At 37.0% G+C, this 14,459-nt stretch overlaps 1 protein-coding gene across 1 annotated transcript in view; it reads left to right on the top strand.

Moving 5' to 3' along the window:
• Positions 1 to 14,459, top strand: part of LOC114654645 (solute carrier organic anion transporter family member 4C1-like) — a 116,479-nt gene that overhangs the window by 34,645 nt on the left and 67,375 nt on the right. Inside the window, exons 2-5 of the mRNA XM_028805292.2 lie at positions 781 to 1,044; positions 7,232 to 7,426; positions 10,636 to 10,732; positions 10,852 to 10,973. Coding sequence (XP_028661125.1) covers positions 781 to 1,044; positions 7,232 to 7,426; positions 10,636 to 10,732; positions 10,852 to 10,973 — 678 coding nt within the window. The remainder of the gene's footprint in view (positions 1 to 780; positions 1,045 to 7,231; positions 7,427 to 10,635; positions 10,733 to 10,851; positions 10,974 to 14,459) is intronic.

The raw sequence follows: 14,459 nt of genomic DNA, 5'->3' as shown, positions 1-14,459 counted from the left end.
CCATTACGCTTTGAATTTCGAAATGAAACCTGCCTAACTTTTGTAAGTAAGCTGTAAGGAATGAGCCTGCCAAATTTCAGCCTTCTACCTACACGGGAAGTTGGAGAATTAGTGATGAGTGAGTCAGTGAGTGAGTGAGTCAGTCAGTCAGTGAGGGCTTTGCCTTTTATTAGTATAGATATAGTGGAGTGGAGTGTGCTTGGTGAACATAATTATTATAAAATAAAGTCATATTGGACTTTTATCTGGTGTTTGACGTCTGGTCTGAGGGTTCAAGGGGTCGACAGTGCCTCTGTCTTTGCACACAGTATATACAATATATATATAGATGAGCCTCAAGAATGAACTGTTTTGAATTTGCCATTTAACAGTGTGTCATAATGTTTTTGTAATATTCCCAAATCAGATGGTACTTTCTGAACTGTATATACATAAAAATGCAGAAAGCACAAAAGGTTGAACCTTCAAATAATTTTGAAATGTACTTATTAAGAAAGTAAATGCAAAAGTAAAACTGAAAATGCTGAGAAACTCTGGTGCCCCGTCCAGGGCTTGTGCCTGATTTGCCTCCAAAGCTTTCTGGGATAGCCTCCAGTTTCACCACTGCCCTGCTCTGGATAACCAGTTTTTGAAGACGGATGGATGGACATAGAGGTATTATGTTGCAATGTTAGCTTAAAAAGTGTACATTTCATATGATATGAGTTATGAAAATAAAGAACTACATTTTTTTGTCAAAAATGGAGTTTCATACAATTAATTTGAAATCATTTTTTACAGGAATGCTAGTAAATGGCCTTGTCAATATCAGCATTTCTACAATTGAAAAAAGATATGACCTGCGCAGTTCTTTGACTGGACTTATCTCCTCCAGCTATGATATTTCTTTTTGCATTTTATGCCTATTTGTGTCCTTTCATGGTCAACGGGGACACAAGCCAAGATGGATGACATATTCTGCTTTCATGCTTGGACTTGGATCATTGGTGTTCTCCTTTCCTCATTACATCAGTGATGTCTATTCTTTTGACTCCAAGAAAAGAGGTAATGCTTTTAATTTCTGAATTATTTATATGATGTATACCTGCATAATCCAATTATCATGTACAGTACAAAGTTTTGTACTTCTGTATATTGTGAATGACCGGCATCCCAAATGGATTTGAGAGTGTTGCCTTACCCGGCTGGAAGTCCATATTGTATGAAGAGTGTAATGGAAGAAGTAACGCGGCCGGGATGGCTAATGATTCCTTTCCTAGTCTGGGAAGTTAAGGTGTAGTGAATGGTCTGGGACAGTTTATCCCGCAACACAAGAGGTGGCAGTGCTTCTCCATTCAACTCCCAGTTTGGACACCCACAGGGTATCATGGGATGTAGTCTTGAAAAGCAACCCTGTTGGAGATTGGGTTAGGGTGTCACCAGAGTGTACTGCTGAAAGAAGCTCTCCCTATTTTGGAGAGATCTGCCTGACCAGGAAGTACTTCCTGTGGGCTATGCTCTTACACTAGAAGTACTCCCGGGTTTTGCATAAAAGGAGTCACTTCACTTGCATTCAGAGGAGGCAGTGGATGCAGCTTATCTAGAGGAGTGGGAGGAGAGGAAGAGAAAGAAGAAGCAATTTTGTTTGTGTGAGTGTTAAAAGATAACCCATGTGAAAGTATTTGTTAAAATAAATTATTGATTTAACTTGGGACTTGTAGTTGTGCTGTTGTGTTTGTGTTTGCTCAATGGCGCTACTTGCACGTCACAATGTATAAAAAAAAATTGTGGTTCTATTGAAAAACACATAAAAATAAGAGAAAAAAAGACACGAACACTTCAGGGAAAGTTATACTCATTTTTTTTCTTTAATGAGAATAATTGTAGATTGTACATTTGGGAATGTCAGATACTTTACATTACACACAGCGTAATGGGCCATAACACATCACATCACACTTACGGTGTCTTGAAAAAGTATACTTTTTCACATTTTGTTATGTATTTAATTCGAAACAGATTAAGATTTATTTCAGTGATCTACAAAGCTTTGTGTACCGTGTCAAATGTAATGGAAAATTATAGGAATTAAAAATAAGATTGTGAAGCACAAGTCTTGGAAAGGTGCCAAGTCAGAGCAATCAATTCTACACAAAGCAAATGGTGAAAACAAAACATTTGTCATTTATATTGCTTTACATACATTACCACTAATCATTTACGAAGTTTACATATGGTATGTGTTTCACACCTAGGTCTTCAGTAGTGCTCCGTCTGAATCAACCTGCCCCTCAAAAACTAATTTATGGTTATAAAAACCATCTTAATATGCAGAAATACAGTATAAAGAGCCGTTGCATCGCAGATAGATAACTCCTGTAGCCACAATAAATGCCTTTATTGAATAGACAAACCAGGGGTGAACAAGTTCCTTTCTACTGCAGCTACAGCCACGACACACATAAAAAACATCAATAATAACTCATAAACTTGCAATATTATTTAGGAAAATCGCAACATTTTACTCACCAAAAAATTCGGATTATTTGTAAACAAAATCCATCCTCCTCTCTTTCCTCAAAAAACAGTTCAATTACTCTGTCGTACAGATTATCCGTGCACTTCAGTTCCATCACGAAGTCCCTTTCTATCGCCATCGAAGCTAATGCTGAAAGTCGAACCTGCCCTGTCGTATTTCTGGCATAAGTTTTAATTTGCTTTAGGGCTGAAAATGTCCGCTCGACAGAAGCAGTGGACACGGGAATAGTCACCACCAAACATACCAATGTGTACAGCTGCCCCATGCTCTCGTAATAGCTATTACACCATCCTATCCAATCAACAGGTCTGAATACAGTGACATTGTCGTACGCCTGCTAGAGGGCCCTAGTGACACAAACTCAAAATCTGATTGGTTGAAGCAACAGTTTAATCGACATTTATTTTGTGTTAGAGGGCCTGCAGAACAGATTGTGAAGGCCTCCGGGCAGACTTCTTTGAATTTGACCCTGCCTGGCAACAAATGATGGCTGAAATGTGATTGGTTAAATGCTTTATTACGAAAATACATGTCTGGAAGCAGCACAACCATCGGAAAAGCTATGAAAGGAAGTGGACAGACTATTTGGAATTATTTAATAAGTTTTCATGGACAAAATATAATTAACATCAGTTTGTGATTCAGATATTTTTTTAGGCCAGCAGGCCCTGACGGCCCACCACTGAGTTGCACTATTGAAATAATTATTGTATGTTCCTCAAACTTAGGAGCATATGAAACAAAGAGCATTCTTTCAAGCTGCAAGAGGCATACAGAGTAAGGACATGATTAAAGTTAATGCAACAACAACATTTATTTATATAGCCCATTTTCATACAAAAAATGTAGCTCAAAATGCTTTACGCAATGAAGAAAAGAAAAATAAAAGACAAAGTAAGAAATTAAAATAAGACAACATTAATTAACATAGAATAAGAGTAAGGTCCGATGGCCAGGGGGGACAGAAAAAACAAAAAAAAAAAACTCCAGTCAGCTGGAGAAAAAAATAAAATCTGCAGGGGTTCCAGACCATGAGACCACCCAGTCCCCTCTGGGCATTCTACCTAAAATAAATGAAACAGTCCTCTTTGTATTTAGTGTTCCCACTGGAAGGACTTGATGATGATGGTCATGTAGACTTCTGGCTTTTAATCCATCAATGTAGGAACATCATGATGCTTTGAGTAGATGGTGGTGGCGCAAGCCACCACCACAAAGAAACCAGAAAAAGAAACAGAAGAGAGAGTAGGGGTTAGTACGGATTTTAGAGCCACCATGAATAGTTATTATAATGAATTGAATATACAGAGTATCAGGATTAAATTAAAGTGAAGTTATGAGAAGGCCATGTTAAAATAATGTGTTTTCAGCAGTTTTTTGAAGTGCTCCACTGTATTAGCCTGGTGAATTCCTATTGGCAGGTTATTCCAGATTTTAGGTGCATAACAGCAGAAGGCCGCCTCACCACTTCTTTTAAGTTTTGCTCTTGGAATTCTAAGCAGACACTCATTTGAGGATCTAAGGTTACGATTTGGAATGTAGGGTGTCAGACATTCCGATATATAAGATGGGGCGAGATTATTTAAGGCTTTATAAACCATAAGCAAAATTTTAAAGTCAATTTTGAATGACACAGGTAACCAGTGTAGTGAGATCAAAACTGGAGAAATGTGCTCGGATTTTCTTTTCCTAGTTAGGAAATAGTAAACAAGTTAGAAAATGTACACATGACGTAACATTCAGGTGCATTTGGTGACTAAGTTAACTGATATGAAAGTTGGAGCATTTCATATTTTTTTAGTTACTCCATCCAATAGTCAATTATCACACTTTTTACATATTTTTTAAGAATGTGTCATGTTCAAAAATAACGATAATTGAATGGAATTACATACACTTGTAAACTACATTGAATGTTTAATAAAATGTGTTTTAACAGTACTTTACAATGTCTCATAGTTAAAACCTTAGCCTAAATAGGCTGTGGTGGTTCAGTAGCTTTAATACACAGCAGATTCCAATTCAAGTGATGTACAAACGTCACTGTTTGATGTGTGTTAGTGGTGGAAGGTCTGAGGCTAACTATCGTTCAGTTTTCTTAAACATAACAGTGTCCAATAGAATGTTAAAATCTTATTGAGGTGTCAAGGTAAAATTGCTGAAAAACAAGTTTAGAGCTTTGCTGATATATTGCAGCATATGAGAAATATTGAATAATAATGTGTTTTTTTAATTTAAAAATAAGCAAGTTTATTTTTTTAATAACAAAAGGGACTGCAAAATGATAAAAATCCCATTTATCACCCAACTGGTATTTAGTGCAATAAATACAATCCTGTCTTTCTCAACCATAGTAACAATAACACACCAGTCAGAAACACACTAAATGCCAACTCATATAGATATTAAAGTCAAATTACCAAAAGATAAATAACTATAAATAGAAAATACTAGCATACAACCTAGCCTTTTGAAAGGAGAAAAGCAACTGCGATATGTTTCCCAACGATCTACTATTAGTTAACACCCAATAATTCATTATAATTACCTCAATAAGTAAGAACTTGGAAAAAAAATGATTTCATGTTTAATGGAAACACCACAGATGATGGCTGTTTTAATGAAGATACACAGAAGTGAAACCAGCTCTTCAGGCATGGATGAACCATAACCTTAATTCAGCCTGTTGTATGCTGTGCTGCTAAGGAGCTCTTTCAGCACGGTGCAAGTGCTAATTCCACCATGTCCTTGCTCTCTGCAGCACAATCAGCCTCTTTGTGCTCCATGGAAACGATACCGCAGCACAGTCCTTGTTACACGTCTAGCGGCTCCAGTCTTCTGCTCGCAGGTTAACTGCAGCTCCCTTTCTAAACCCATGCTATGTTTATATTAATGAGGAGAACTGTACTCTTCCCATGTTAACAATTAGTTCAAACATAATTTAGCTGCAGGTTAATATACTCTGTTCTTCTTTCCTTTACAATAATAATCTGGAGATAATATTAGTTCAGTCAATTCAGTCTTATATACATACATTTATATATACTGTCATGGGACAAAAGAGGGGGGAGACCTCAAGGAAAGTGGAGCGATCAACCTGGCTGCCGTGTTTAATGCCAAAATCTAAACAAAAGAAATTAAATAAGCACTCAGTGACGCTAGAATGGAAAACTGACTCATTAGCCTGCAAGCTTGTCTGTTTTAAAGGCTCTATTAAACTGTTTAAAATCGGGGATGTCTGACATGTAAAAGGTCTGCCTCTCATATGATGCCATTCCTTCCGGGTATGCCGGTACTTATAGTTCTTGATTGGAAGAAGCGGGGTTTCAGAGAGGGTTGTGGGCAAGGCTCAGTTGCCTTCACTGGGTGTTTTCTCGGCAATGCACAGGGAAAAAGAAATAATAAAGTTAGCGGCAAAACCCCCTCTCACTCAAAGGTGGTATTGCAAACATCAGCAGGGTTTGATGGGTGATCCTCAGATGCCCATGTGTGACAGTATATACTGTATGCACGCACCTACATGTGTGTGTGTGTGTTTGTGTCTGAGTAAAAGAGGAAAATACACAAAAAATACAAGTTGGTGTCACTGCTCCGAAGGCAGAATTGAAAAAGTAAACTACTTTGTAGTTAAAGTAGCAATGTTTTTCTGCTATGCGGTAGATTAGCTCATAGATTCACCAATGTTTTTCAATGTAAGATTCTGAAATTTAAAAACTTTGTACAGCACAATTTTTTTGAGATATCCCAATGAAAATGGAAGAGTTTTGACAAAATTATTTAAAGACTAGTCATTAAGCCCATTACAATAACGGGCGCTAGAACAGTAGTGCATAAACATTAGTAGGAACAGTCTATATTAAATGGCAAGGGACCTTGACCTCATTCTGTTTGTTGGTCGTATTTTTCTTTGTCGTTCAGCCTTTCTTTTGTTGATGTTTAGTTGCTGTGCTGACAGTTCTTCATGGGCTGCCACTGTGTATTGTGTGTCTTTAATTTTCTGTGACAGTAATACTGTCTTGTATGTCCGGTGGCTTGTACGTCCATAATATACCTTTAATTTTCTCTGGCGGTAATACGGGCGTGTGCGTCGGTAATATGCCTTTAATTTTCTCTGACAGTAATACTGGCTTGTATGTGGCTGTAATATGCGCCACTGTATTGTGTACCTTTAATTTCCTCTCGCAGTAATACTGGTTTGTATTTCCATAAAACGCCTGTAATTTTCTCTGACAGTAATATCACGCGTCGCACCGTGCCCCGCGCCATGCACACTTCACCAGAAGACACACACACATGGACACCTGGACGCGCACAAGGATTTTATTAAAGAGGATAAGTGTGCCAAATTCAAAATCGGCCTACAGGGGGCTGAGATGTTTCATGCACACAGACATGGCTGTTGCAATAGGTGCTTCTTGCATTATATAAAAATACACCTAAAAGGGAAAAACAGGAAAAGGCCTCTGTCCAGATACATTTCCATGCAGAATGCTCCATGTAAAAGCAAAATGGGAACGTCGTAGGGAGACTTGTTATTTGCTTGTAAGTTTGTATAGCTAGTTTCTGACAATAATTGGCAAAATTTGAAACATTTACTCAAAGTGCAGCACAATTAAATCCCAGTTTAATATGCAGAACATATACACATAAAGTATTAAAAATTTGGTAAAATGTCTTGAGGAATATTAAAATAATCTTCGCTCTCTTATTTAGATTTATGCAGTATTTCTGGAAGTCATGATAACAACGATGAATGCAGCAACTCAAAGTCCTCCCGTTCTTTGGGATATCTCTTCATCTTTATACTGGGACAGCTCATTATGGGTGCTGGAGGGACAGCCATGTACACACTGGGCTTGGCCTTTATTGATGAAAGTGTCCCTTCAGAAAAATCTTCACTTTACTTAGGTAAGTATGCAAATCATCTGTAGTATCTTCTGTACAGACACTTTATTAAGCTAGTTATTTAGATCCTGAAAATGAAATGTTTTCATTATGATTCAAATTTGATATTCATTTTTGGAGATTATATCCTGCATCTACAGTATATTGTTAAAACTACATCATATAAGCATCAGATATAGGAAATAAATATAGAGTACTCCTATAAATACTTCATGATCTGTACTGTATTTGCAACTTGCTCTTGTATGAGCATAAAGAGTATACTGTACAATTTTCTGGAATACTTATAAAAAAACATCAATAAATTACTCATCAAAATGAATTTATTTGAAAGTCATGAATGTGCAGGTTGATTCATTTGCACCTTAGTTTCTTCTTTTATTGACAAACAGAGGCCCCACAATACACTCACCCTCACACAGGTCCGGAAAATTTAGAGTTGCCAATCCAATCTAACATGCCTGCCTTTGGGATGTAAGAAGGAAATGGAGTGGTTGTCTTTAATTTGAAAATTCCACAGGTGAAAACAACATTTTCTTTTTATTCATTTTTCTCTCTTCAATTTGATAAGGTTACAAATTGCAAGCTGAAAATATCTTATGAATCACAAAAATCATATAGAAATGGCGGTTGTTACTATTTAGAGTCAACAAAAGTTATCAGATCTGCATAAAAAAGCTTAATACGTAATACATAATGGCCATAATAATTAGTTCCACATGTTAAGTGCTGTGTAGGACTACCTTTTGCCTCTAGAACAATCTGAAATCATCAAAGCAAAGCTTCAAAAAGGTACTAGAAACATTCCTTGGGGTTTTTTTTTTTGTCAATGCAGATTCAATAGAATAACGCAGGGGTCCCACCTATTCTTTCACCACACTCATGCTATGAACCTCCTGTCCCACCTCATAGCAAAGGTGCTCCATTGGATTGACAGGCCACTGAAGTAAAGTGAAGTCACTGACATATTTGTGAAACCACATTGAGATGATTTGTGTTTTGTAACACGGGTACCTTATTCTGTTGAAAGTATGTATTAGAAACAAATTATTTATAAAGTCCATAAAGGAAAGTATTTGGTCAACAAATGAAACCCAACCGGTATTCAAAGATCTAATGTGTACCAAGCAATAATTCCCCACACTATTACACTGCCACCACTAGACTGTACTGTTGACACTAGGCAGGACAGATCCATGGGCTCAAGCTGTTCACACCAAATTCCAATCTTACAGTCTGCACTGTTACTCAGAAATAGAGATCTTTCCAATCTTACACTCTCCTGTTTTGCTGATCATATATACACTGTGGCTGTATCTACCTGATCTTGGCTGACAGACGTTTGGCCTGCTGTGGTCTTCTTCTACTGCCACTGCCTTTCTGTTAGCTTGATTGTGTCTGTTCATTCTACGTTGACCTCTCTTGATGTTTTTGTTCAAAAACTGAGGCTCACTGGATGTTTATGTTTATCGCAGCAGTCTCTGTAAACTTTACAGACTGTAGTACCTGACCATCCTAGGAGGGTGACTGTTTCAATGATGCAGGAGCCTTCTTTTAAGGTACACTCACAGCACCATTAAAGCACTTAGAACACATGTCATTCCTGTTCTAATCATGAAGCAATAATTAAACCACTTGGGCATGTCTGCATGCTATACTGTTGGAATCCAGCAACAGGTCTGCAACAAAGTAACAGGCCTTACCATCTTAGGCAGCCTAGCCCCAAACTCAAAAGGCAGTCTTGTGGCCTTCATAGGCCCATAAATGGGACAAAGGAATTTAAAGTTCAGAATGTCCAGAAAGGGAGGTGACAAATTGAATTGTAAAATTTAAACAGGAAAAGACATGCAGGGACAAAAAGAGCAATATAGGTTTTCCCTTAAAGGCAAAAAAAAAAAAAAAAATCCAAACATACAGAAGCCAGGAACAGTACCTTATAATAAAAGCAAGGGTCAAAATCAGGAAATCAAAGTTTGAAAAAAAGCATACATGAACAGGCAAGAATCAAAAAAATGCACACTGCTGCTTCTCCTGATATACTGCTGGGTGTAGTTCCACAGCCACACCATTAAGTGGCCCCACCTCCTTAGGCTCCACATACAACAGACAGTGCAGAAAATAAAAGCATACTAATAACATGCCACAATACCAAAAAATATATATAAATACAATAGTAACATGATAAAGCACATAAAGAAAAAAGCACAATTAATAACAGCATAAAACATAATGTTTAAACGAAAACAGAAAGATTAAATAAACAAAAATAAATTTCAGCCATGGAAGAGACACTAACTGAAATGTATTGCTCTACAGTATATGCTAACTTGTAGGCACATGCTTGACTGTTTGGATGAGCAGGCTTATTTGTGTGCCCAAGAAAGTGTCCACTGAGTACAAATAACTATTTTGTAAATATCAGAGCATTAAAGTACATCAAAAGTAGAAAATGGCAATAAACGTGTCTGCTGGATATGAACAGGGCCACTGTACTGGGTACTTGGTGTCAACAGGCAAATGAGTGGAGGAGTCTGTAAGAAAGTTGGGAGACCAACTGGGTCACACCGTTTAATGCAAGACTCCAACAAATAAAAACTGAAACAAGCACTCAGGGGTGCAATAACAGAAAACATAACTGCCTGTGCAGCCTATATGGCTTTTCTGTATTCATGGCTGTATTGAGTCGATCACTTTCTGGGAAGTCCATCATTCAGAATATCTTCTTCTCAGCTAATGCCGCTCATTCCGAGGACAACGGTATTTATAGGGGTGAGGTTTTCTGGAGCATTGTGGGCTGGGCTTTGTTGCCCTCACTGGTCATTTTCCTCTTACTGTGGAGGGAAAAAGAGAGGGCATAGTTAGCGACAGCGCCCCTAATGCCCTGGGGTTGTATTGCAAGCATCAACTGAATCTGATGGGAGACCCACAGATGCCAATGTGTGATAATGGTTATTATTATATATTTGCAAAAAAAAAATCTTTATTTTCTAATATATTTAGAATTACGAATTGAATTCAGCATGAATTCAAGAGAAAAACACATCCACAGGGAAACATTTTCCACTTGCTAGGTTTCTCAGAATCATCTGGGCAAAGACAGATATAAGCTTTCTCATTATTTTTTTGAGATACTTAAAACAGTCTAAAAGAGGAAAATATGGATTCTTTGAGAACATTTTTGACAATTTGCATGCATTATTTTTCAATTCTAGGTATTGCCAATGGTATGGCTGTACTAGGACCCGCTGTTGGCTATATTGTTGGAGGCCAGTTTCTGCGAATTTACATTGATATCAACAAAAGTCTGGAGTAAGTAATTAATGCAAACTTAAACATGATATAAAAACAAGTACTGATATTTTAAAAAGGTTCATTAAAATTGGAAAATGAAAAACTCTGCATTACTTATTTTTGTTCATTTGTATTAGAATAGATCTAACTCAAGATGACCCTCGATGGCTTGGTGGATGGTGGATTCCCTTTCTGCTGTCTTGGCCTATAGTGTGGCTCCTTACTGTACCATTTCTTGGCTTTCCAAAGTATTTACCAGGTATTTTATTTACAATGTTGATATTTTTTTACATTGGGCGGAGAGGGGGAAACACTAGAAATGGTTACAGTATATAAAACACCATTAATGTTACACAAAAATTTGTAACAAAATCTCTGAGGAATGACAAAGAGAATCTATTCTCATTTTTATTGATGTGAATAGCTAGTACTGTAATTTACTTTTCACTGAGCAATCAGTAAATATTTTTTCATTTAAATGTATATTATTCATAATTAGCATCATAGTGTACATCATTAATTATATCGATTAGCACTGTGGATATAAAAAAACATGTTGCATTAACTGTAAGTTCAAGTTCTTTACAAGTTTTTTTGATACTTTAGTGTTTCTAATATGACCACTGGGCAAGTGGTAAAATCTTAATCAATTACACAAGTCTGAATTATATAATCCTCCAAGAAAAATTAACTTAGTCGAAAGAGAAGGATGCTAAGGATAGAGCTGCCATGGAAGAGGAAAAAAGGAAGACCTAAGCGAAGGTTTATGGATGTGGTGAGAGAGGACATGCAGGTGATGGGTGTAACAGAACAAGATGCAGAGGACAGAAAGATATGGAAGAAGATGATCCGCTGTGGCAACTCCTAACGGGAGCAGCCAAAAGAAGAAAAAGAATTTGTTTTTGATTTTATACCTGAAGGGTTTAATAAATCTTATATTCCAGATATTATCTGATGGTTAAAAACCTCCATCATAAAGTGTTTTACTAGGAAATAAAGAAATAATAATATTCATCATGTGGCTATGAACCATATAATTGATACAACACTGCAATATTCATGAGCAGCAACAGTGGCAACAGTGAAAAACGTATTGTCAGCCACTGGCTTTCCAAGCTGAAATTATAGACGTCATGACATTACATGCTTTGGCATCCCAATGCACATGCTCACTAATGTCAACTAAGTAAATTAACACATCAGTCATCATATTTTTATCATAAAAACCATAACTGACACTTTAGGATAGTGCTTCTTAAGCTTTCCTTCCTCATGACCTAATTTTGCCAATTGGGTGTCTTTGGGACGTGTAATCATCCAGAAACAGTGGCCAATCATTGTGCTTGTCTCCCAAACACTATTCATTAACCCCCACCAACCATCATATGGGCATGGGGGGTTTGGGGGGGTGTTCCCCTTCAGGATTTGCTGACGAATAGCATTCAGGGGGTTTGTTTCGGCCACACAAGCGGTGACCAATGACAAAGCTTTCCCATTCACTTCAATTGTAAATCTCCACCCACAGTTTAAGAAACACTACTCTAGCATACTGAACCTACTGTCTAGTCTGCTTAGCAGTTCAGAAGTGTGTTGTACTGAAGCCATTGGAGTAATTCCTCTAATTTCATGGCTGCAACATTCTTCCTAGGCCTGTTAATTAATGGTCTGTCCCACTTACCCTGTTAAATGTCAAATATGCACATCTTTCTTTTTAAATAATATCTAGAACTGTTCCTTCAAAAGTTCAAAGACATGCAGGTTAGGTGGTGTGTGTGTGCGTTTTCACCTTGCAATGGGCTGTTCATGGACCATTCATGTCTTCCACCCAGTGCTTGCTGGGATAGGCTCAAGGTTCCCCGCAACTCCACAGTACATTTTTTGGTCTTTGGGAGATGGATAGATGGATGTTCCTTCTACATTTCATATCTGAAATGGACTCTTCCATGCTTAACTGTATTACATCTTCTCTTGTTTCACTCGATGTCCCTGTTTCCAAAGGGCATTGTTCTTTTATTCTAATTTAAGGTACTTTCTAAACTCATCACAGCTTGTTCTACTATTGCATCTTACTTTTAACTGCATTCTACTGAAGTTTTATTTTAATTTTGTTTGTGACTTTGATCATAAATCATTTTAACTAGCAGTATATATTAATAAAGACTGGTGCTAATTGCCAGTATAAAGAGACTATAATACATCCATCCATTTTCCAACCTGCTGAATCCGAACACAGGGTCACGGGGGTCTGCTGGAGCCAATCCCAGCCAACACAGGGCAAAAGGCAGGAACCAATCCTGGGCAGGGTGCCAACCCACCCCAGGAAGAGACTATAATTTCTGTAGAAATAATGAAAAACATTTATAATGTCAATAGTGTCATGAGTAGAGAGTACAGTGAAATTCTTACTTACATGTGCTAATCAACATGCAAAACGTCATGATTACTGAGAATAATTATCTCACTTCAAAACATCTGTCTTTCCTACCTGAAAATTTTAAGAACACAGTTTTTATTCTACAAATAATGTTGTCCTTAATGTACCATATCCTTAAAAATAAAAGTTATGCATTGCATTGCTTTAGAAAAGTAATGCATTTAACAGGAAATGAATAGATGGCAGTTAATTTACGACAGTCAGTGAAGCAATGTTTCCTACTATGAGAACAGGAAGAGGCTTGCTTACTTAGGCTAAAGGTTTAAAAGATTTTAACAGGAAGATGAAGGATTAACAGGATTTTCTTTGTCTCCCACTAAATAAACCCTGATTTGCAGATCTTTATCAATATTTAACTGAAACAGGCCAAACTAAATTCTCATGGACACATAACATTAGATGTGGGTCATTCTTTTACTTTATCTTTGTTAACTTGATTTATTTTGCTGCACAATACTATACACATCAATATCTTTCACATTATTCCTTTTTATCATTAACATTTTATTTAACAAAAAAGTAATATCTATCTATCTATCTATCTATCTATCTATCTATCTATCTATCTATCTATCTATCTATCTATCTATCTTCAAATAATGATATGATTACTTATGTAAATAATGTACAGTACTATCAAGAATACGTTTGGCTATCTTGATGTTACTCTTTCTTTATTGCAGAGAGTTGATGGATAAGCATTTTACACTAAGAGATGTTTCATTTGATTTTTTGGATCAGTGGCATCTTTACTGGGGAAAAATGTTGCCTAGTGAGACATTGCTCAAATAATCAGCAGTGAATAAGGAAAAAAGCATATAGTGACCAATCCCAGTGTGCAAAAAGCCTTGTCATTAAATTAATCATAAATCAAGAAACATTATAACCCACAAATCCCAGAATTATATTCATGCCCCTGGGTAAAAATATTCCGAAACACCCATCACCACTAAAATAGTCTGGGAAGTGTCACTTCCATCCAATACACACGGGCTGGCATAAGCCATATGCAGTATCTGGAGCATAGCCACATAATAAAACATCTCCACCTGATTATCAGGATTCCACATTGTCGCTGTATTACTTAAAAATGTTCCAGTTGCACTTACTTTATTAGGAGCCCAGAATACGTGTTAATATTAGAGAGAGGATGTGGCAGAATACTGCTATATTTGGACCAGGCATAAAACCTCCAATGCATTTCCATATAACATTAGTCACTTGTTTAAGTATCTTCTGATCCCAGTATGCGGAATAAGGAAAAAAGCATATAGTGAGGCATCTTACAGGAGGGACCTTCTGTACTTTCTT

The sequence above is a fragment of the Erpetoichthys calabaricus genome, chromosome 7 (genome assembly GCF_900747795.2).
Source record: "Erpetoichthys calabaricus chromosome 7, fErpCal1.3, whole genome shotgun sequence".
NCBI classification, from domain to species: domain Eukaryota; kingdom Metazoa; phylum Chordata; class Cladistia; order Polypteriformes; family Polypteridae; genus Erpetoichthys; species Erpetoichthys calabaricus.
This window is presented reverse-complemented; position numbering and strand designations above follow the sequence as displayed.